The sequence below is a fragment of the Phascolarctos cinereus genome, unplaced genomic scaffold, assembly GCF_003287225.1.
Source record: "Phascolarctos cinereus isolate Bilbo 61053 unplaced genomic scaffold, phaCin_HiC Scaffold_3;HRSCAF=262, whole genome shotgun sequence".
Lineage (NCBI taxonomy): Eukaryota > Metazoa > Chordata > Mammalia > Diprotodontia > Phascolarctidae > Phascolarctos > Phascolarctos cinereus.
The window spans coordinates 85886747-85911911 of NW_027555736.1; the positions used below are offsets into that span (position 1 = coordinate 85886747).

A 25165-nucleotide genomic window follows, 5' to 3' on the forward strand; every position below is an offset into this window, starting at 1 on the left:
GCTCATCTTTCATCAAGTTTCAATAAGTAAATAGAAACCAAGACTTTTAAAAAGAAAACTTCCTTAAGAATAAACAAATGTCAATAATGAAAGTGTTAGATAAATATAAACAAACTCAGATTAGCAACTATTACTTCAACTTCATTTCAGTTTTTGTCTTGGGGAAAAAGGGTAGGAAATAAGCTTTTATATAGGGCCTACTGGTGCCAAGTGCCTCACCAATATCTCATTTGAAGAACAGAAAGTTGTGGTACCTTTTTATATTACATTTATGATGCAAATAAAAATGCTTATGTTTCAGGACCTCAGCTTTCAAGTTGTTACATAAGTTCCTGATTAGCTGTGTGTGGCCCAATCTGCTGATTAAGCATGCCTTCCTCCCCCTCCTCCATATGTCCGTGTCAGTTTCAAAGCGGTTTTCTATTTTATCCTTGGAGAAACATCAGCAGAGATGAGAAATTATTCAAGCAAGCCACATCTGCAGTGCCTATGAGTACTAAAAATAATCGAAAATATCAAATCTTCCAATCAAGCTGGCTAATTATAGACTATTTTTATTAAAATTATTTTTTCTAAGAGTTTAAATAAGTTGAAAATAGATTTCTAATACTTTGTTTCATCATGAAGACCATGGGAAAATCTAATCCTTTAAATGCGATTTTTAAAATAGGTATGAAGTAAATGTCTCAATTATAAACAACTAAATTATGTAACTGATTAAAAAAAAATAAGCTAGTAACTGGCTATCACAACCCAAAGACACATTATCTATTCAACTATAACAGAGCATTTGAATGGGGTTTAAATCAGTATTGCTCACCTCTGTTTACATTCTTGGACTTTATGAACCTCCTTAAGTGGTATTATCCGCAGGGGTTCCTTTTCCTGCCAAAATAACATGTAAACCAACGTATATATCACTTTTCTTTTAAGATCATGTTCAGGACTAGCTATTTTCCTTGGGAATCTACATTAAAACTTAATAATCTTATTAGCCATCTAAAACATGATCACTACAAATCTAATACAAAACTTCATGTTACGAAGGGAAAACTGGCACATAATCCCTCACATGTCTTATGCCTGCCTTTAATGAAAGCCTGGCTTACTTTTGAACTATTAAATTAACCAATTAGGGTTTTTTCCCAACATCTCTGAAAGACTTGAGATTGGAACAATGCAATTATAAGCCATGATTCCAAAGGACTGGGATGAACCATCTTATCTACCTTCTGACAGAAAGGTAAGATGCAGAGTGATACGTATTTTTTAGACAGTCAATAAAAGAATTTGCTTTGCTTTACCACGCATCTTCATTACAAGGGTTTTCTTTTTTAAACATTTTGCTTAATGGGGGGAAAGGAATAGGAGGGAAGAGAAGATAAATGCTTGTAAATTTTAAGAAATTATAAAAAAATTTGTGTTTTTTTTTTAAATTTTGAGTATCACAAACTTAAAATAGTAGCTCTCATTAAAGAGGCTTATAACACATTACAAATATGTACTACCAAGTAGAATCAGAGTCAAAAACAAGTCTCAAAGAAACATATAAGTGAAATATGTGAGTTGGTCATGTAGTGAGAGTGGGCTAATAGCCAACGGACAGCCCACATGCTCCACTGGAGTCCTCATGATATCAAGAGAAAGCGAGGAAGGTCCCCTTATATAATGTCAAAGACACTCTAGTGGCAAACTTGTAGGAGAACACAGAAGAGGAGCAAAAGCAGCCACAGAAAGGGGTAACTCCCATCACTGAAGGGAGTCTCCATCTGGGTGCCATCAGTTCAGTGAAGTTGATGTTTCCAAGCACTTTTCTCCCAGCAACTCTGGGAGGTTAAGTAATGTAAATACTATCTCCATTTTACAGCTGTGGAAAGGGAAGCTTGTTTAAATGGCTTGCCCGCCGTCACCGAAGCAGAAAACACCAGGAGCAGGACTCAACCTCACATCTTCTGATGCTACTGCACGACATCATGCGCATAAATCACAGGACTATGAGCATGAAGTGCTTTGTAAACCTTGAAGTCCTACAGAAATGTGAGACAGCAGCTTTACTTTGTCAAGCAATACTGACCACTCCACTTGTTAACTGAGTTAAATTTTAAGCTTAATTAACTTTTGGTTTTTTGGGTTTTTTTTTTTGCAAACCAGACATGGCACACTATTTCTAAAAATCAGTTGCTTTAACAAGGTATAAATCCACTTATGTTTAAACTAAGTTGTTAAGAGATATTTCCTAAACATACAAAACATAAACTAGCTATTCAATGTGTCAGTAAATCTCACACTATGTATTTTAAAATAAGATTATTCAAGGGTGTCAAAAGACAGTTATAATTTTGTTTACATGTCTAAAACCATCTCAGGATAAATAGCCAAGAACTTAAAATGAGGGAAAGCTTCAATAGTCTAAAATAAATCTCATCTATTTTTTCCCAAATGGATAGATTTATGGGCTGGAAGAAAAAGGAAGAGGGTAAAGATAAGGCAATATAACCCTTGTGTCCAATACTGGCTCCCAGTGATAATTATTCTTTTTCCTTCTGTGGACCTACTATACAGGTTTATCTTTCCAGTGTGGCTCTTCAATTTTGCTTTGGTTTGGATCTATAAATTTATTGGAATGAGGAACTCACACTGTAAAAATCCCCCCCATCAAAGGAAATTTGCCAATTCATGTGTAACTTACAATGAGCTAAAGGGAAGTACCGGGAAGCTGTGCCTCGGTCATGGTCATGTAGATACAAAGTCAGCTCCTCCTGGCTCTACCCATTATACCACCCTGTCTTGCCCTTTGTGTTTTCATGATCCTTTTACCAGATATATAATATAAATAACATCAGCAAAACACATACAAATAACAACATTCAAAAGTGGCTTGAGTATGTTACTCAGAATGCCAAGGAAGCACAAGAAATAAGAAGTGTGGCCATTACAATATAGGGACAGGGATTCATAGTACAGGGAAATCCTGGGAGAGGAAATTCCCTCTCCCAAAGCAAGCTGACATGTCTTTGCAACTCATCTACAGTAGTGATGTCAAAGTTAAATACAAAAGGACAGCTGTAAACCCATACTGACCACCACATGTTAACAGTATCTATGTTATATTGTATTTTTATTTATTTGTTAAATATTTCCCAATTACATTTTAATCTGGTAGAGTTTGGGGGTGGGGGTCTAAGCAAATTTGACATCTCTAGTCTAGAGTACTGAGAGATTAGAACTTGCTCAAGCTCACAAAGCTAGTATGTGTTAAAAGCAGGATTTGAACTCAATTCTTCTTGGCTTCAAGACTGACTTTCTTCCACGATGCCAAACTGCCTCTCTTTCTAAATAAGTTTTTTTTTTAAACCGTTTTTGTGTCATAGACTTCTCTACAGTCTGATGATGCCTAAGAACCCCTTCTCAAAATAATGTTTTTAAATACAGAAAAGTTATTGCAATATAAAAAAAATTTGCAGACCTTGTGAAATCTATCTACAGATCGCTCCAAGGGGCAATGGACCTCAGATCAGGAACATCTGTTCTAAATATTTACTTTTTACATCAAAATTTGTGATGGGGAAACATACCAGTTCAGATTTGAAGTAGCCTATAGTATTTTCATCCAATTGAAAGTATCTTCGCTTCCAGTTCTTCATCTGCCGGAGGCGAAAACAAACAGTAAGACTTCTGTTTCTAAGAATGTCAAATGTTGATGGTCATTTAATTATTCCAACATGAACACAAAAGTCAGAAATACCAAAGGCTGAAAAACTTCTCTATTCAAACTGAGATACAAATGATATCTTTCATGTTACTTCAGCCTGAGGTTTTAATAAAACTCAGAAAAGTAAAAGATGCCGGTTTTCAGTTCTTATGCTACAAACGGTTTAGAGAATTAACTGAACTGGAAATTTGATGGACTTTCCAAACTTTAATAAGCAGATTCCCTCCACCTCCTCCTTCCTCAACATATACTATTGGAACAAGTACAGGAAATTAAACCACTAAGTCTTCAGTTTTTCCATCTGAAATACAAAACCACCTACTTAACTTACATGAAGGCAAGAACTTATTTCTTATTTTTCTTTGAAAACCTCCCTATGCCTAGTACACTGTATTATGTATAATGGATTTTCTGGGTATAATGATTCCTGGCCTGACTACAGAGAAAGGAAAGAAGTGTTAGGACATTAGCTCCTCTTAATGGTTCCTTCACCCTAAAGCCTACAACACTTTGAAGCCAAACCCATAGTGATGTTGATAACAGACCTGAACTCATTCATCAACTATTAACAAACTCTCATCTAGTCATAATTTCCCTATCTCAATGATCCTGAACCCCCCAGATTCCACTATTCAAAACCCTGTTCTCCACCCTCCATTGTACACTCCCTTATTCCTATCTGTCTCAACCCAATTCCCCAATGTCCACTCTAGGGCTATCCACCATTTCTAATGTGCCCTTTGAAATGTCTGCTACATAGGCAACAAATTTGCTTTCCTCTTTAATCTTTTCCTTTCCCATTCCTTTCACCTTCTGGCTCTCCTTGAGACCGGACTCTCTTCTGATGGCCTCCCATTCGAGCACTAGTTGCACTTCTACTCATTTCTACTGTTGGAATACTCATTGCTCCCCACTGTCATTTCCAGGTTCTCCCTCTACCATCATCTCTCAGTAACTCCTCCACTACCACTCAGGACTCCCCTTCTTTATTCGATGAGGGAATGCTTCACAGTGTCTCTCACCTCCCCAACTCTTGCCCTCATACTAGAAGACTTCAACATATGTACTGACAACTCCTTCAAACACCAAACCTCACAGGTCCTCAACTTCAGACTTCTTCACATGACCTATTTCTACAGCCCACCTCGTACAGAGATAGTCATACCTCTGATCATCACCCACAAATGCACCACTTCTACATTCATAAATTCTGACATTTCCCTATCTGATCAGTCTGTAGCCATTCCACTTCTCTCTCTGCCATGCAACCCCAAACCCCATTCTTCCTCTTCACCATGACCTCCAATCCCTTGACCTCTCTCAGTTCTTTCCCAGGCTGTCACCCCTCCACTAGGCTACACTCTCCTCTCTTCCCCATTTGTACCTCTTAATGAGTCAGTTCAATAATTCACCGCCCTCTTCCCTTGAGTACTTTGTCTCTGTATCTTGTCATCTATTTTGCCCTCCTAAGCCTCAGTCCCACCATCTCAACTGGGCCCTAACTGAAGTAAGGTAATCCTATTTGATTTATTACTCCACACAGTGGCTTTCCTATACCTTTTCATGACCTTCCCTCCCCCTTCCCTCTCAGTTGACAATCTTGCCTCACATTTCACTGGAAAAAAAAAAGCCAATCACCAATAGTTCCCTCTTCTCCCCTCCTCACAGCAAATCACAGATACCTTCTGTCACTATGTCCTCCTTTACCTCTCACTCACAGGCAGAGGTGGCCCTTCTCTTTGCCAAGGCTAATTCCTCTACATGCACTAGGGACCCCATTCCACCCTATCTTTTCTAAAAGCTGGCTCCCTCTATCACCCCCAATCACTCATCTTCAACTACTTGTCTGCTGCCTGTTTCCCCACTGCTCACAAACATGCACATCTCTCCCATTTTCAAAAAAGTCCTCACTTGCTCCATCCATCTCAACTGTTGGCCCATATCTCTCCTCCCGTCTTTTGTGGCTAAACTCCTTGAAAAGGTCATCTACAGGGGCAGCGAGGTGGCACAGTGGATAGAGCACCGGCCCTGAAGTCAGGAGCACCTGAGTTCAAATCCAGCCTCAGACCAAACACTTGACACTAGCTGTGTGACCCTGGGCAAGTCACTTAACCCCAATTGCCAAAAAAAAAAAAAAGGAAAAGGTCACCTACAATGAGTGCCTCTACTTCCTTTCCTCTTACTCTCTTCTTAACTCTCCATAGTCTGGCTTCTATCCTCATCATTTAACCAAAATTGTTTTCTCCAAAGTTAGTAGTGATTTCTTAACTGTCAAATCTAATGGCCTTTTCTCAATTCTGAACCTTCTTGGCCTCTCTGGAGCCTCTGACACTGTAAATAACTCTCTTCTCCTTGATACTCTCTTCTCTCTAGTTTCTCTGACTCTATACTATACTGATTCTTCTCTTACCTGTTAGACTGCTCCTTCTCAGTCTCCTTGGTTGGATCTTCATCCACATCATCTTTGCTAACCGCGGGCATACCCTAAGGCTCTTTCCTGGGCCCTTTTCTTCCTCCTCACTATTTCACTTAGTGATCTCATCAGTTCTCATGGACTCAACTGTCATCTCTAAACAGATGATTCTCAGATCTACAAATCCGACAGTCAACTCTGCTGGCCTCCAGGCTCCCATCTCTGACTGTTTATTGAGATCTTGAACTGATGTCATATGGACATCTTAAACCACATGCCTAAAACTGAACTCTTGCCTCCCCCCCCAACCTTCTTCCCCTCTTCCTAACTTCCCTATTACAGCTGAGGGTGCCACCATCTTCCGTCACCCAGACTCACAACTGAGGGGTCGTCCTTGATTCCTCATTCTCTCTCACCCCCTACATCCAGTCTGTTACCATGTTACGTTGATTTTACCACAGAAAGATCTCTCATGCATACCTCCTCTTCTCTGACACTGTCGCCATACAGGACCTCACTACTTCACACCTAGACTAATGCAATAGCCTTTTCGTCCATCTCCCTGCCTAAGATCTCTCCTCATTCCAGCCCATCCTCCACTCAACTGTCAAAGTGTCTTTCTAAGGTCAGGTCTAACTATGACATCCTTTCTGCCCAAAATTCCAGGGGCTTCCTATCACTGCCAAGAGCAAATATAAAAGCCTTTGTTTGGCCTTCAAAACCTACTTCTCCCAGCCCCTATCTTTCCATCTTCTTACACCTTATCTCTCCCACCGAGTACTCTCCAATCCAGGAACACAGGCCTCCTTGCTGTTCCTCACACAACACTTCATCTCAGGACTCTGCACATTTCTATTGGCTGTCCCCTCATGCCTAGAATTTCCTCCCTCCTAGTCTCTACCCTCAGGCTTCCCTGGCTTCCTTCAAGCCCCAGCTAAAATCCCAACTTCTACAGGAGGTCTTTAAGAATCCTTCTTGATGCTAGTGCCTTCCCTCTGTTGTCTTGTCTAAACTGTCTCTCTCATTCAACTGTGAGCTGCTTGAGAGCAGGGACTATCTTTTGCCTTTCTTTGTATCCCTAACACTTAGCATAGTGCCTGACACATAAGAAACACTTGAAAAATGTTTAGTGACTGACTAATAAAAGCTAGCATTTACAAATCACTTTAAGGATGGCCAAGCCCTTTATATTACCTTGTTTAATTCTTACCACAATCTAGTAAGGTAGGTACTATTAGCAACCCCATTTTATGAGAAAACTGAAGCTGATAGGTTAAAAGACTTGCACAGGGCTTCACAGCTAGAAGTGTAGTAGGCAGGATTTTGAACACAAGTCTTCCTGACAGCAAGTCAAACATTATATTCAGTGTAACACTTAGGTGCCTATGTGTTGGAAGGATCTGAGCTGCAACTAGGCTCTTGAAATAACAAGGAAATTTTTTAAAATAAAATTATTCTAAACTTACTTCACCTGTACCCTTTCATATTATTTCATATTATTCAGATTATTGACAAAAACAACCTCAATAATTATCTCTTGAAAGAATATAAAGAATACCACAGGGATCTTTTTGAGCCCCCCCTCCAAAAGTGTTATGTATTGCTTAAACTTTGCCATTAAGTATTTCATATTATTAGTTTGCAAAGTAAAAGAGAGCCAGGACAATAAAGGTCCCCCAAAGCATACTAAAATTTCACTTAAAAAGTTCTACTTAGAACTCGGCAGATATTTGAAAGAGAATTCTGCTTGGGCTCTCTCTTTAGTGTCTGAACTAAAAGCTGAGAACCTGTAGCCCTCAGCTTCCTTTCACCCAACCCCCTGAGGTCACAGCACTGATCCAAAGAACACACTCTCCTCCCTCGTGCCCTCCCAACAACCAAAAAAGACCACCACAGCTACAGCACTTTCTACTTCCTCTCTGCATGCACTTCTATTTGAGTCCTTGTCCCTTAAAGCAGAAAGGCAAATGTGAAAAAAATTTTTTTCAACTTTAAAGAAATAACTTAGATGACAGCATAAGCTAAGCATTAAGATCTATTGTCATAAAGGCTACTTATTTTGCACTACCATCTTTACTTAGAGCAGGCTACTTAATTGTAATTACTTACCACTGCCCCCTGTTTAACACAATAACCAGCTTTGATAACTGCATTATCTGGAGGTGGCTTGGGAGTAAAGTAAGGAAGATGGCTTTGTGCCCGTTTCAGATTATTCCTGTCAATAATGTCACCAGATTCATTTACTTCTTCTTTCTAAAATGAAACAGAGATGACAGAGGGGTTTTTTTTGTTATGTATTTATGGCACAAAAGTTATTTTTAATACATATTTTAAAGCAATAAAACATTCCTTAAATCCCATCTCAATTTCATTTAGATGTGTATCAGATTTTAGGTTAAGCTTTTCCCAGTTAATCCATTTACACATACCAAAAGATATTATTCCCTAAAGAACTCTAAACCTTAACATGGGGCCTTAAGCCATTCCCAAAGGTTCCTATATATTTCTTGATCCAGAAAGTTTATCATCATCCAAATAACTTCACTTGAATTATTTAAAAATTTCTCATCTCTTTATCCATCTCTTTTCTCACCTCCCTGGTAGAAAAGAAACAAAAAACTAAAATTAAGTAAAAACAAAAACTAGTTGGACTTCTTAAGAGCTCCTGCCACAGAGTCCAAACAACTATAATTGACATACATCAAAATCCTTAATTCTATTCAAAATTAAAATGCTCAAGAACATGAAGTACTTAAACCTCCTAACAAGTATAGACTAAAACCCTTTCTTCTCACTTTAAAGCAGGACAAAGTGCAAAGCTGTTAGAAGCTTAGTCAACTGCATCTTTAGATCTCTAACATCATATTAGCTCACTAATTCTATAAAAGAGTTCACATAATTTTGGCCCAGTCTGGTCCAGATCCTGGAGAAGATAGGCAGAGTAAGAATTCTCTCTTTCAGCCACTCTCTCTCCCCTGCCAAAAGACTTTCAAAATCTAATATGTAACAAAACTTGAGTTATTACGGGGTTTCCAAAATTTTAGGCCTCTGAAGAGTAAATGACACTTTTCCTCTCTTTTTCATGGTACCTCATGAAAGAATATTAACATATCAAGATTGGCTAGGTCAAACAACCCTTTCTAAATCTATAATTTCTCTACTGCTAATAATTTCACTTGAACTCTAAAGCATGTTTTATGCCATGAAGCAATACAAGAACCAGATGTAATTTCAAGAAAATATTCAATATAGTTATGAAATAATACAACAAACATCTAGATAATAAAAAGATCATTATGTATGCATATCAATAAAATATACAACAAACACCCAGATATTAGGATCATTAAGCACTTAGAACACGCATCAAAACAAAAGAATTCTCCAACCATTCCAAAACACACACTTCCCAATCTCCTTTTGAGGCCTATAATAGCCACACTTTAGAAGAGATGACGTTTTCTTGCGTAGGGACAATTAAGTCTGTCAGAAACAAAGTTCAGAGCTTTGATATCACAGATTTTCTTCACTTAAACACACTGAAAGCACTCTTCAGAAAAACAGGTTAAAAAACAAAATATAATCTGCAATGTTATACAAATCTTTTAATAAGATGAGGAAGAAGTAGCTAATTTTCTACTAGTGTTATAAAATGAATTCAGAAACTGAATAGTCACAGAGAAGAAAAAATGTTATTAGTTTCAGGTTATTTACCTGAGTTGGTGTTATAATAGGTACACCACCCACAATTTCTGTCCTGTAAGACACTTGCTTTTTTCCACCTGGAGTTTCAACTTGGCGACTTAAGCTATCAGAATGAGACTGTGGATCTGATTGCTTTGGTACCTTAAAAAAAAAAACTGTGTTATTATGAAGACAACATTTTTTTAGCTAGAATTTTTAATTAGTAATACATTCTCCTTCAGTCAAGTCCCACACATCATGAACTGGAAGTGATTTTGGGTTCTCCAAGTATGCCAGCAGAACACAAGCTAAACTGCATATTCCAACAACTCATGAAATGCCTATTCTTGGAGGATGAGCCTCAATTAACATCTTCTGAGATGGTCAACAAGGAATGATTTTTTTTCTGTATTGAGCAATTCATGACTTGAAAAGGCACAGAGTCTTTGTAATCTTGACACATTAATAAAATCCTAAATTTTTGAAGGCACCTAGGTGATGCAGTGGATAGAATTCTTGACCCAGAGCCAGGAAGACCTGAGTTCGAATAGAGCCTCAGACACTAGATGGAGCAAGTAATTTAACCTGTCTGCCTCAGTTTTCTCATCTGAAAAATGGGAATGATAATAGCATATCTCTCCCAGAGTTGTTGGAAGTGATAAAATTTGTGTAACATTTAAGTACTATTATTATTAAACATTTTTATGTGATAAAAATATACTAAAAGGTATATTTAAAATTACAGAATATTTACAGGAACCTACCCAAGGAGCCTTTTGGATGGGGGGGGGGGTGTTGTGATGGTGGAATAATAAAAAATATTTACGTATCTTTTTAAAACAGTGAAAAAATGTACTCTAAGAAAATTCTTATTAAGAACTGAGACAAGGCAGATAAATTAAACATTTTATAATGAGTATGAAACTCATTCTCAAATTAGACCAGAATATAACAGTTAAAGCAGAATTTGGCAATTAAAATCCCAACAAACTTTCAGAGGTGCTGAACATGTTTATTCTGTATTTAGTATTTTGTAGGGCTGTGGTCTCAAAATAAGCTGCTCTGGTAATGGAACCCTCAAGTAAATACAATGACCATATATGCCACAAATGAATAGTATGTTCAAGTTGGAAGGGACTGTCAGAGTTCATCCAGGTTCAAGTACAAACGAAGAAAGTGAAGCCAAGCTCACACAGCAGAGTCTGTGGCAGAGGCTGTACTTTAATCTAGGTGTCCTGGAACGGATCAATGTCCAGCCGAAGGTGGGTAGGTATCTAGTAGAATGCCACCAGGGTCTGGTTTTAACCCAGTCCTGCTCAAAAGTTTTATCAACACACAGATACTATGTTTATATGTTCTTAGGGAGAGGCCAAGATGCAAACCTAGCCCTCACAGAATTAAAAATCTATTCTGTAAGAAGACACTTGCACAAATATACTAGAAAACAATACAAACACATGATAAAATATTGTATGAGATTGTTTCTGTCTGTGATCTTTGATTTTTCCCCTCTCCTCATATTGAGCTAAAAAGCTTTGTCGAATCTACCTCCGTGATTTCTGTATGTGTTGGCAGAGCTTATTCCTAACAATTGCCCCTAGAAGAGGTACCAGGCATTTTTCTCTATTCTTTGTGATTAGAAAATACATGAAACATTATAAAACAGATAACATTTTTACATTTTTAAAAGAAACTGAACTTCAGTTTAAATATGTTACACATATAGGGTGTCCCAAAGGGCTTAGTGAAATTTTAAGCTTTAATAACTTCAGAAGTATATACGTTATAAACTTACCCCAAAAATAATTTAAAATCTTAGTCAAGTTTCTTTAATACTTATTTAAGTTTGTGATTTTAAACAATATATTTTTAAATTTTCATTTTAAAAAGACAGAGCACTCTGTCACAAGACATTGCGTGTGATAGTTTCTAAAGGACACTATCTCAAGCTGCCCACCTGAGTCACCTGCTCTCTCTCCATGAGACTTTTTCTTGTGGGGTCACATCAAAACCGTTTTTGGCATCAAAACCACATTCTTTGGACAATCTTAAGGTTAGGATTACACATGCAATTCTCTCAATCACTGAGCAGCAGTTGATAAAAGATTTTACAAAGTTCTAAAATCAACTAAAGTGATATATAATACAAAATGGTGGTTATGTTGAATTATAATAAGAAATATCAATATTTTAAAATTTTAAATAAATAACCTTTGAAATTTTTTTTGTAAGTTTGTAGATCTAGACTGTGTAAGTTATTTAAACTTTAAAAACACTAAAATTTAAACACACTAAAACTGTGGGGACACCATGGTATTGTTGCTTTTACAACTGACAGGATAGGATCAGAGAAGGTTTCACCAAAGACAGATCATGCCATCTGGGTATTGATGGACTGGTAGAATTTCAACAGGCAGAAGTGCCTGATGCAGAGGAGGAAAAGCACAGGACACAATAGTTCGTGTAGGGGCTTAGATTGGTACCCAGAACGTTTTTGTGGGTTTTATGACAAGCATCAGTGGTTTAAATAAGGGCTTGCAGAATTAAACAGGTCTGTTTGTAGAAGCCCCCATTTTAAAAGGGCCAACTTGCCAAGGAGAACAGTTTATTTAGATAAAATCAACTCTGCCATTACAATTTTTCCAGCATTTCCTAACGACTTAGTGTTAAGAAAAGTTTCAATGAAAGCTTCGTATAATTTTACAGCTGGTATAAGAAACATTGAAACTTAAATCAATCAATTTGCTTCTTAACTCCTAAGGGGGAAAAAATTAGCAAAAGTTCTGTCCATCCACTGGTCACAGTACAATAATTTTAATTACAAAAACAAAATGTACCAATGGTACTTCTGGAAATTTTTATTAAAAGACTCTTGGATCCAAAGAACAATTTGCAGTAATTCTAAGAGGCTGAACCTTTAGAGTGCTTCTGAAAATCAGTATCCTGCTGCTAGATGATACTTGATTTCACTTTATTTTCATTGATGTAAGTCAGAACAATTTCTAATTGATACTTCATGGCCTTTGATTGTTCAGAGTGGAGAGTGAGGAACTCATTTCCTGAGAACAGAAAATGGAGTAACTAGAAACCTATCCCAGAAAGATCTATTCAACTCTAGAACATACATGTATTTATTAAGAGACAAGATGGACGACCTACATTGAAAGCAGACACATACTCTAGATCTGAGTATCTGATATGAAAAGGAGCTTCCAAACTATACATTTAACATACTTAAATATTTTGATATCTTGGGAACTTCAAATTGCCTTCTTATTTTCCCTTTATCCATAGTAAAGCTACATTTAAAAAAAAGATACAATAAAGAAACAATAGACTTAAGTCCGGTGCTTCTCCTATGGGTCCTTATTATAAAAAGCTTATGTTAAATAAAGCACAATTTCCATGGCAACAATCTTATAGCAAATTTATAGTAAGAAATAAACTAGTTTTGATCATTTTATTTCCTAATCAATAAGGGGACTACATCAATGAAATAATCTTTGACTATGATTCAATCTTTATCAGAAAATACCTCCAAATAAAGTCTTAAGTCACTCATTAAAATAGAAGTAAAAGAAATTTAACATCTGCTTAATGAGAATAAGAAAATAACCTTACCGAGAACTACTTAGCTAGCATCAAAGAAATGTACCTTAATTCTATTTCATTCCAATCCCTTTAAAAAGTTGCTAGGCAAATCTGTGATTGTGTGCAAAAATGAGTATTTTCTACAAAGAAATGCTTGTTTCCATACCCTGAGACACAGTAAACAGCAAAAAAGATAGGAAAAAAAAGAATCATGCTACATAGGCACCCTATGTCTCACAAAGTCACCCTAATCAATGATGTTTCTGATTAAAGTCATTGCCTCATAATATACTATGTTTTATATATATATATATATATATATATATATATATATATATATATATATATATTTATATATTATATACATATATAAAATAAACCCTACAATAAAGTTATAAAATGCCACAACAGTTATATTTATGACACTGTCTCTATGAAACTAATCCCTCTGACCCACCCCCACTGAAGTTCTTTCACCTAGTTTCATGTGTTCTTGGAACCAATGAGCATTGTTGAGGCAGCTAGTTGTCCCAATGGATATAGTGCTGGGCCTGGAGTTAAGAACACTCGAGTTCAAATGTGGCCTCAGATACTTATTAGCTCTGAAATCCTAGGCAAGTCACTTAACACTGTTTGCCTCAGTTCCTCATCTATAAAATGAGGGAATATATAAGGAAACAGCAAACCACTCTAGTATCTCTGCCAAGAAAATCCCAAATGGTGTCACAGAGAGTCAGACATAAACTGAAACAAATGAACAACAAAAAGCATTCTTGAGCAGGGAAAGATTTTAGGATCATAGCTTTAGAGGCAGAGGGGATCTACGCTGTGAAAGACAGCTTTGCAGACCCAATGACTTTCGAACATTATTAGAAAGGTTTGTTTAGAAACAGCTTACTGCATAGTAAATGGGCTAAATATTAAGAACCAAAATCACTAAAGCAAAATCAAAGTACTCCAATGTTTATTCCTCAGGTAGGTCAGATCGCTAGGAGAGCTACAGGCTTGACACCCTCAGTGGAGAGAACAGGCATAAAATAATGACAAGAGGGTCAAGGGCCCAACAGGCAGGCTACCTACGACAATAACTGAAGCTTGCATAGCACTTTTGAGTTCGCATAGTGCTTCATGTAGTATCACATCTGAATCACAAAAACCCTTCAAAGTAGGAGCCATGTGTTTCATCCACAATTTACAGATGATGGAACTAGGTTCAAAGAGGCTGCCTTGTGGAGAACCATACATTTTAGCATGAGAGGCAAGATCTGAACCCACATCTTCCTTACTTCAACTCTAACACTATCCACCCCCTGTTCTGTTTCCATTTCTCTATGACAAAATTAAAATACCCAGCAGTTAATGGTGGGTTTTGTTTTGCTGGGTTTTTTTATTTTTTTGCCAGAGTGGGAAATCATGACAACATTTTTAAAAGCTTTATTATCAGACTTTCAAAATGTAGATTAAAATGAAAAAAATTTTTTTTGATTGGTGTGATTGGCATTTTGGAAATGGCCCACTTAAAAAATTATCATTATGATATAAACGGAATTAGCTAAAGGCCAATTTACTTTAAATTCCTGAGATATTTATGCCTTCAAGTTTAACTCATTTATTTTCTCACATATTTTATAAGGAGGAAAGAAATTTTTAAAAAAAAGGTAACCACCCACCAGCATTCACACAGGCCTACATAAAGTATCTAAGAAAAGATACCAGGAGACTATGTAGGTGGACAGACCAAGAGGATGGCAAGACACTGTAATTAAAATATGGTCAAACAATCAACTATTCTCTTTTCCTTTCCTTAAACACACACTTCCAAAACAGATGAAATTTTAAGTTTTGAAAAAAATTTCAATATTTATATTATATAATATCTGTGGATCACTAAAAAACAAAAAGTTACACTGCTAATTTTATTTAGAATTTTCCCACAGAAAAGTAAATCCCAAAGTCTATTAAACTGTGCATATTATTTTAATCCACAGTAGTTACAACAATGAACTTCTCATTTTAAAAGAATGTTCTCAAAAGCAAAGTCTGATTTTGTATATTTCATAATTCAACATATTTACAGATCCAAATTATATTCTTTTTCTCTCCATACATATATAATACATGTATAAGGTAAAATAATTACAAGATTTATTATGGTTTTTTTTTAAAGAAACAAAGTTAACAAAATACAGCTAATTAAAAACATATGCAACCTCTCAATGTATATTGTCATTACACTAATAAAACTAGTCTAACTGTTCTAGGGTGACTTTGCATTACAAAGTTATTTTATTTTTAACACTGTCAAATAATTTTACCTAAAAATATTCCTGATACACCATTTCAATGCAACTAGAATCACTTTTTGTGGGAGCCAAGTTTCCTAAACTTTATGTTTTGTTGTTATTCAACTATTTTTCAGTCATTTTGGACTCTTCACAACCCCATTTGGAGTTTTCTTGGCAAAGATACTGGAGCCATTTGCTTCTCCAGCTCATTTTACAGATAAGGAAACTGAGGCAAGCAGGATTAAGTGACTTGCCCAGGGTCACACAGCTAGTATCTGAGGCCAGATTTGAACTGAGGAAGATGAGTCATCCTGACTTCTAGGCCCAGCACTCTATCCATTTCACCACCTACCTGTCTCAAGCTTTATATTAATCTCTAAATGGAAACAATAAAAAACATCAATATCAATCACTACTAAATGCCTCTTAAAAGCTAAAAAAAAGTTCTGAACATGAAAAAGATAAAGCTGCAAGAAAAGTGATAGCAATATCTATTTAATTATATTTTAAAATATTATTCCCACTACAAAATGTGACTTAGAAAATATCAGACATTATAGGAGTTCAGACGCAAAGAACCCTAAAGTAGCAGAAAAAGTTTCTAAGATCATTTACTGCTTTTTAAAAATCTAAAGTATGACTATGTAACCAGTGCTTTAACATGACAAATTGAATAAATGAAGCTCTACAGAAAGTTACTAGAAATTATTTTCCTAAATAAAAATGAGCAAACACTTGCTGAAAGAATATCTGTCCTGTGTGGTCAGACTCTCAGGAGAATATGTACTTCTGAATCAGTCCATGAAATTGCTTCCCTAAAACTACACAGAGAAAAAAATCCTAAAAATAACTTGTGCTTCATGTCGAGATCAGATGCCGTGTGTGGGTGTTTGCTGTCGTGTGGTAACAAGCTGTTCTAGTGCAAGACAAAAAATGCAATTTAACCTCTGAGAAAAGCTCGAGCTATATTAACTCATTGTTGGGAAAAATGCTTTTCATATATATATGAAATTATTTACTTTTCAGATGTTAACTAGAGAGTGCAAGGGGTTTATAAAATGTACTTCAGTAGTCAACTATTTTTCAAAGGAAATTTCAAAAGGTGTGTAGAATTCTTCTGGACATTAAGACATTTAAGAAAGAATAAGAATACTTACTGTTATTTTTATAGCTTTGTTCAAAACATTTACCCATTCTACTAGGTCTTGCTGATCATTGGCTTGTAAAAAGTATTTCCTCATTCCTGCATTCATAACTATTAAGACAAAAAGAAGGACTAAATTAAATTACAACCAAATAAGCTACTTTAAAGTCTATGTTAATATAACAACTGAAAAACTGTTGCAATGTTTCACCATATCCCACCTCTGAGACAACCTGTGGGACCCTGAAAGCGTCCTGAGTCCCTGCTAGGCTTGCTTCCTCGTCTATGACATGGAGGGGCTGCTCTAACGGATCCCTGAAGCCCCTGCCAGCTCTAAATCTATGATCCTGGGAATTTCAAGCAAACTGTCAAAAGCTACTGATCCTTTCACTAATAGGTTTTGACGTGAAGGGGCCAGGGCAGCGAGGTATATATTCAGAGCAGGAAGGGACTTTACAGATCATCTCATCTGCCCCTTTTATTTTACAATTGAGGAAATTGAGACCAAGAGAGGTAAAGCAACTTGCTGAAGTCACAGAGGGAGCAAGTGGCAGAGTTGGAATTTCAAACACAATACTCTGACCCCAGTTCTGGTGCTCAGAATCCTCCCTCCAAAAAGCCTCATATGCATTCAATTAACTGCCACTTAGAATGGTGAGACAACTCAAAATATACCAAAATCCAAGCTTCAAGGGAGAGAGTCTTCTCATTATGAAAGTTTTTTTCAATTAAAAAAACCTGCAGTGTTACTTTCAACAGTTATCTATGTTTAATGGCTTGGTTGTAAATCATTTACTATATGACAGAGAAGCTGGGATAAGAACTGGAAATTACTATAAACTATCTCACAAAATATAATGTAAATCATCATGATTTTATTTATACAAACCTTTTCAGAAACATAACTGCTGCATAAACCAAAGTACTGCTACACAGTTAGTTATCTGCAAATTATCAATGTCTACCACGGAAATAAAACTTTTCTACAGCACATGCATTTTCCTGGCAAACAGCTTTTTTTTTTAGAATAAGCCTAAGGCATGTGAACAGACATAGGGATGCCACTGCTAAAGTCTCTGAGGGCAGGGCCTGCTCAGCCTGAGAGACCCCGAGGGCAGGTCCTACATGAGTGCAGCTAAAAAACATCACACCCTAAGCTCTCTGTCTTGTGTTCCCTGCCATCAGCAATAGCTGCTTGGATCTTCTGGTGCTCTTCAGGGCCTAGTGTCCTAGGGCAGCAAACTCCCACCACCTTCTGCTCTCCCAATGCCAGTGAAACTGAAAGGCCAGGTGCATAAGCAAAAACTTCCCTCTCTATCACAACTTAGCCTTCCCATGACCTACTACAGTTCTTCTGACGTCCTCTCACCAACTTTATACCAGGTCACTTCGAGCTTCCTTGAATTGAGCTAAACGCCTTAAAAATGAAGCTGTGGGAGAAATCTGACTACAGACACAACTTGAGAAAAGTACTGAAGAAGAACCAGTCTCCTAAAGATCAGATTTTAAGGCTTCCTGGAAGGCTGCGCAGCAGTGAGGCTGTTAAGATTCATGATAAAACACAAAGATATATTAATAATTTAACTAGGATTTTACTTAATATGCTTGGAAAAAAATGTTTTTCTAAACACTGAATCAAGAGATCCTTACAATCTTTCCTCATTCCAGAAAACAAAGCCTTCTCATTATCCATGCAAATACTGAATATTTACTATATGAAAGGCTTGAGCATCAATCAGTGTTAGTTTGCTTTAGGACTAGTTTCAGGAACCAAAAAAAAAAACAATGTGAGGGAAGAATGTGAGTTCCATGTCGACAAAAACTGTTTCTGATTTTTTTTTTCCTTTGGAACTCAATGCCTTGGATATGTCTTGCACATAATAGGCCCTTAAAGGTGTTAAATCTGTTGAAGCAAAATGAATTCAAGAGGGGCAGCTAGGTGGAAAAATACTAGTAACCTCGACAGGAAAATGACCAACATTGAGGAAAAGCAGGCCTGGGGGAAAGAAGGTTAGTTCTGTTGTGGACATATTGAGTTGGATATCCTAATGGGATATGCATGTGGAGTGTTCAGGAGAGAAATGAGGGCTAGCCAGAAGGCTCCAAATGTCAATTCTATAGAAACTATGACTCGAGACAATCACAACTGACAACCAAATGAATACAAGGAAGCTAACCAGATCACCATAAAGGAGAAAAGGAGGCTAGGACAAAGCTTTGAGCTGAAAATAATAAACTAGCAAAGGAGACAGCAAAACAAAAGGAAGAGCAGGAAAAAAACATCATTAAAGCTAAGGAAGGAGGGAATATTCAGGAGCAGTAGGTAGTGAACAGAGTCCAAAGCTGCAGAAAAGTAGAGAAATGACTGAGAAAAGACAATCTGGATTCAGCAGGAGACTGTTGGTAAATTCAGAGAGGAGAGAGGAGGTCCTGTAGAGTTGAGGAGTTGGAAGCTGTTATGTCAGTGACTGAAAAGTGAGTAAGCAGTGAGGCAGTAAAGATAGCAAGAGGAGATCATGTTTTTCTAACAGTCCAGAGGAGAGACAGAAGATTGTAGTTTGAGAGTGGCAGAGTTCATTTCTTTTCCTTTTTTATTGTTTAAAGATGCAGGTTGGGGGAACCTTGTAGGTGGCAAGGAAGGAATCAGTAAAAAAAGAAAGGTAAGACTGGAGATGAGCATGAAACATTCCTGAAAGAAACAGGAAATGATGGGATCAAGGATAGCAGTTCAAGAGTCATCTTTTTCTCAGATACTAGAGAAGAAAAGGTGAAAATGTAGAGGGTAGCAGTGGAACCATGACGTAGAAGAGATGAGGGAAACTCAATGCAGATGGTCTTGATTCTTTGCTCCCTATTAAAGTGGGAACTAAGGTGATTTGCTCAGACGTGGGAAGGTGCAAGTAGTCAAGTGGGGCAAAAAGAGAAGGTTTTGAAACAGCTACTGTGGGGAATATGAAAGAAAGCCTAAAGGTGATGAGTAAAAGAACAGTCATGTAACAGAAGCACAAAGTTTCAGAGTTGCAAGAAACCTCAGCAATTATCTAATTCTGGCCTGCACAACAGCCTACCAAAGGATTTCAGGGAGTCCTCAGGATGAAGGTTGTGCAGGCCTCATTTGGTTCAACCTACACCTGAAAAAGAACTAATGCAACATACCCAAGTATCTACTGAATCTTTGCTTATAGAGCACTAAGGGGAATCTATCACTTCCCATTCCACTTTTGGATAGTTCTGACATCTGGCTTAAATCTATTTTTTTGTCACCTCTTCCCATTGCATCTAGATCTACCTTTTGGGGCCAAACTGAGCAAGCTGTAAGGATCCAGTGAAATAGATAATAGGAACTTCTAAAAGTAGCCAAAACTTACTCCGGCCCTTATACATAAAGATCTTGCATTAGGTACTCTGTCAGATTTGGGCCAGGCTCTGCTTAAGACCACTAAGTCCCAGTGACATTACATAGAATCAGAATAAGGAAATACCCCAAGGGCCGTGTAATGCATTAGAGAAATTTACATGGAAACACATAAAGCACACATCATGGTGTCTACTTTAATGACTGTGTTTCTATTAATTGTGTGAATAGCCCTCGGCTGACATGACACCTGGAATATAAGGGGGCTGAAAACAGTCTCAGAAGAGAAGAGGACTTCCCCAACCAGGCAGAATCATTTCCATGCAGCCTGCTATAACTGGAAGCCTCAGGCGAGCCTCCACGAGGAAGAGAGGGCCTCATGAAGCCACACACAGCTCTCAGCTCCACGTATCTTTGAACGCCTACAACAACAATAAAAGAGTAATAGTAGACTGTTACGGAAGTGCCAAACCTACACCAGGGGCCCTCAGGCCTAACTGAGATACCCAGATACAACTTCATCTTTCCCTTATAGTGTTACTGATAAAAAGGGAGAACTTAGGGGCTAGAATAACACCACGGAGTTGTCAGGGGGCTAGAGAAGAGAATTCCTTAGAAAACTGAGACCACTGTCTTCAACTATTAGTCAAGGAAAACAAGAAACTCTGCCCTGAAAGCAACAAGTGCAGATATAAAGCTTTTGGAAGAAAAGCTGACCAGGAGGTCAGCTCTCAGGGACCAAGAATGAGCTCCAGGGACATTCAAAACAGAAGACTAGGGTGAAATACATCCTCAATTTGAATACAACATGCAACAGGTTAATATGAACTCTTGAGCTTCAGAAATTTCTGAGAATTGTCTCAACACCAGTTTGTCCAGCATCTCAGCCCTGACTGGTCCCACAGACCCTGGTTATAAGGTCACTACTACTATGCGTATGACCAAGGTAATATCAAGTGCTTGCAAAACTTTCTGCAAATTCCTGACTGGGACAGTTAATGGAATAGTAGTTCCAAAAGAATGGGAGACTAAGAACTCCAGCCGCACACTAGATGCTATTAAGAATAAATGTAGTAGGCAAGCCTTTAGTGCTAATTTATTCTTATGCACATACCGAAAAGTCTTTTTTTCAACATTAAAATTTTTAAATTAAATAATTTTTAAAAATTAAATATTTGTGGAATGAATGAGTAAACTAACACTTTTAAATATACCAACTTTCACTAAACTTTGATATTACCACCAAGTTGCTCTAACAGTTATCACTAGTTATTATTCTATCTAGTTAACTTTCTTGACTAGCTAGACAAAACTATCTAGTAAAGAAGGCCTAAGAAGAATATGGTAGACTAAACTACTTTCTGTCCATTAAATTTAATGGTTTACTTCTGTGTTCTTCCTACAAAAAGTTATAAATATAAATGGCATATTATACACAGTAATATCAATTATGGGTACTTTAAATTTTCCCACTAAGCAAGATAGCCAAATTAGCTCACCAAATGAATGAAAAAATAAAAAACAGAAAAAGAGTCCACATCTAACTATACCATAAACAAGAACTCGGAACAAAAGAAAAAGAGAAAAGTATAGATAAATCAAGTATAAAACCTTTTTTAAAAATCTCAACATGAGAATTACTCTTTTTTCTCTATTAGGAAATTACAATTATGTCACCTTTTTTATCTACCAGTTTAAACCTTAATAACAAACAGTACTTGCAACTTTGGAATTATAACAAAAGTCAATTCCAATGGTTAGCCTAATTTGTTCTGATGTTCAAAGCAAGAAGTAAATCCATAACCAAAATCCAACTATCAAGTCTTAAATAAAATATAAAAGAACTGAGTAAAATCATTTGGTCTTACCCAACAGAAACTATCTATTTGCCAGCAAGTTACACTAGAGCAGAAATAAGGAGTGAAGCCAAAAAAAAAAATAATGTTGCCACCTTCTTTTATTGTTTCTTAAATTTCCAGTTTTATAAATCCATACAAACTTCCACCATCCTTATTGTCCACTCCGTGCACATTGTAAGATGGTCAGTCAGCTGGTCAACAAGCATTTATTAAGCCTACTACGTGCCAGGTACTGAGCTAAGCACTAGAGATACAAAGCAAGGGAAAAATGGTCCCTGCCCGCAAGGAGCTTCAGGTCTGCTGGGGAGACAAAGTGCAAACAACTGTACATTCATGATCTACATAGGATAAAGAAACAGCAACTGCATTCAGGGGGACCAGGAAAGGCTACTTGCAGGAGATAAGACTTGAGTTAACACTTGAAGAAAGTCAGGGAAGCCAAGAGGTGGGGGTAAGATGGAGAGGAGTGATAAAGGATCTACAGAAAAGAGCTGTAGGAACTTGGCCGAGAGGAAGAAAGAATACCCAGAGAAAACAAAACTGTTCATAAAAAACAATTCCCCAAATTAATAACTGATGTGATCATGCCGGCCTCACCTAAAGTGAGATGTAAAAATATGGTACTTACTCACCGAAACAGAATTCTGCCTTTGGCCTGAGCTTAGTTGCATCGCTAACCTAACAAGAAAAACAGAAATGTCACACTGTATCTTTTTGTATTAGCTATGTTAAACTTTAAGCACCATAAACTCACAAACAAATTATTTCCCTACACAACTCTTATTTTTACAGCACGTAAAGGTTTACAAAGTGATTTAAATCATTCAATCTTGACAAAGGCATCACAGATCAATCTAAAGCTCAACTTTGAAGGCAGCAAAAAATAACAATGAAATTTAAATACAATTAATGCAAAGTTAATTAAGGAATTTATTTTAAGTGTAAAGTAACGTGGCAGATGCTAGGTTACATTTCTAAGAATTTTTTTTAATGACATCAATGTTTTGTTAAGACAAACTTGTTTATTTCTCAAAGGAAAACTGAATGGGAGGAATAAAGCAAACTTTACATTAAGCATAAATATTTCGTATTTAGAAGAAAGTTTGAAAATTAGTCCATCGATCACTTCTTGAAACCTATATTTACGACCCTCCTTAGAATCTTCAACCACCTTCATGGCTCAGCCAATAGCCACCTATGCCCCCTACGTCCAGACCCTGCCAAGTGTTTAATGCTCTCTCTCCCTCCTCATGCTAGGTTATGTTTACTCATTTGTAAATATGTTTTATTGCTCAGTAAAATATAAGCTCACTGAAAGCAAGAATGATTTTGTTTTTGTCCCCAGTACCAAACACACAGTAAGCACTCAATAAATGGCTAGAATGAACTGAATTGCTAAAGATTTGTAAAAAAAGAAATCTGACATCTGGGGTCAAAATTTAAAAGAAACTGAGGTTCATCTTAAGTTACCATGAGAAAATGTGAATGGCTAAAATGCTGACTGTGGAGTCAGGAGATACCTAGGTTTGAGACTGACACTTACTAGCTGTGAAACCATTGATTAAGTCATTTGCTCTCTCTGAGCCTGTTTCTCCATATAGAAAATCAGAATATCTGTAACTAATCACTTCACCCATTAGAAAGCAAACTGTAATTCTTAAAGTGCTACTTTTTGTGGTAGGGAAAAAAAATAAAGTAGATGTCCACCAACTGGGGAATGTCTAAACAAGTCATGGTAGACATGAATACAGTACTGGATGAGAAGAAATAATAAATGAATTCAAAGACCTTGTAACAAATACACAGTCAAGCAAAACAAACTCCCACTCTGATAACGTCTAAAAAATATGTCTCAATCTGCACCTCTCTGTAAGGGGAAGGACAGACTGTTTTAATCATAAGTCCTCTAGAATTGTGGCACTGCGTTAATCAGTTACACCTTTTAAAGTTATCTCTCCCTACAATGCTGTTGTTATTGTACATATTGTTCTAGTTCTAATCACTTCAATTTGTATTAGTTCATACAAGTCTTTCCAGGTTGCTCTAAAACCATCCCCTTCATCACTTCTTACAACACAATACTTCATCACATTAATATACTGTAACTTCTTCAGCCACTCCTTAATTGACAGGAACTCCCTTAGTTTCTAGTTCTTTGCCACCATTAAAGAGTTGTTATAAACAGATCTGTACACATGGGAACATTTTTCTCTTTCTTTGAACTCTTTGGGCAAAGGTTTGCACGGTTTGGTTGCTTTTTGGACATGGTTCCAAACTGCCCAGCAGAATGGCAAGCCAGATCACAGCTCCACCAATGCTGTATTAATGTACCTGTTTTCTCAAAGACCCTCCAGCACTTGCTATTTTCCTTTTTTGTCAAATCTGCCAATATGACTGGAGTAAGATAGAACCTAAGAGGTTTTAATTGGCATTTCTCTAACTATTAGTGATTTGGATCATTTTTTTTTTCAAATGGCTACTATTAACTGAAATTCCTTCCTCTAAAAACTGCTGTTCATATTATTTGCTTATTTGTCAGTTGGGAAATGGCTCTAATTCTTATAAATTTGAATACATTCTCTACATATCTTGGAAGTTAAACTTTCATCAGAGAAATCCACTGCAAAGATTTTTTTCCCCAGTTACCTGCTTCTCTTCTAATTTTGGTTGCACTGATTTTGTTTGTGCAAATACTTATTAATTTCATATAATCCAATTTGTTCATTTTATCTTCTGTGGTCTTCTCTATCACGTGTTTGGTGATGAACTCTTACCCTATCTAGAGATCTGACAGGTAATTTCTTCCTTGTTTGCTTCTCTAATTTATGATGTCATCATTTATGTCTAAGTTATGTACCCATGTGGAACCTGTCTTGGTATTCAGTGTGTTATATTGGTCTATACTTAGTTTCTGCCAGACTACTTTCAAGTTTCCCCAGTTTCTGTCAAATAATGAGTTCTTACTCCGTAGCTGGGCTCTTTGGATCTAACAAATAACAGGCTATTTGGGCTCCTTTGCTTCTCTATATGTCTAGTACATCTAATCTGTTCCAATGGTCAACATCTTTGTTTCTTAACCAGTACCAAATCATTTAATGACTGCTGCTTTGTTGTAGAGTTAG

At 36.9% G+C, this 25165-nt stretch overlaps 1 protein-coding gene across 1 annotated transcript in view; it reads right to left on the reverse strand.

Annotated features, from left to right (window-relative positions):
* The window catches only part of PLEKHA1 (pleckstrin homology domain containing A1), a 77657-nt gene that overhangs the window by 13213 nt on the left and 39279 nt on the right, over window positions 1-25165 (reverse strand). The window contains 6 exon segments of the mRNA XM_020979243.2: window positions 821-885; window positions 3576-3644; window positions 8235-8378; window positions 9840-9971; window positions 16843-16940; window positions 22676-22721. Of these exon segments, the coding sequence (XP_020834902.1) occupies window positions 821-885; window positions 3576-3644; window positions 8235-8378; window positions 9840-9971; window positions 16843-16940; window positions 22676-22721 (554 nt within the window).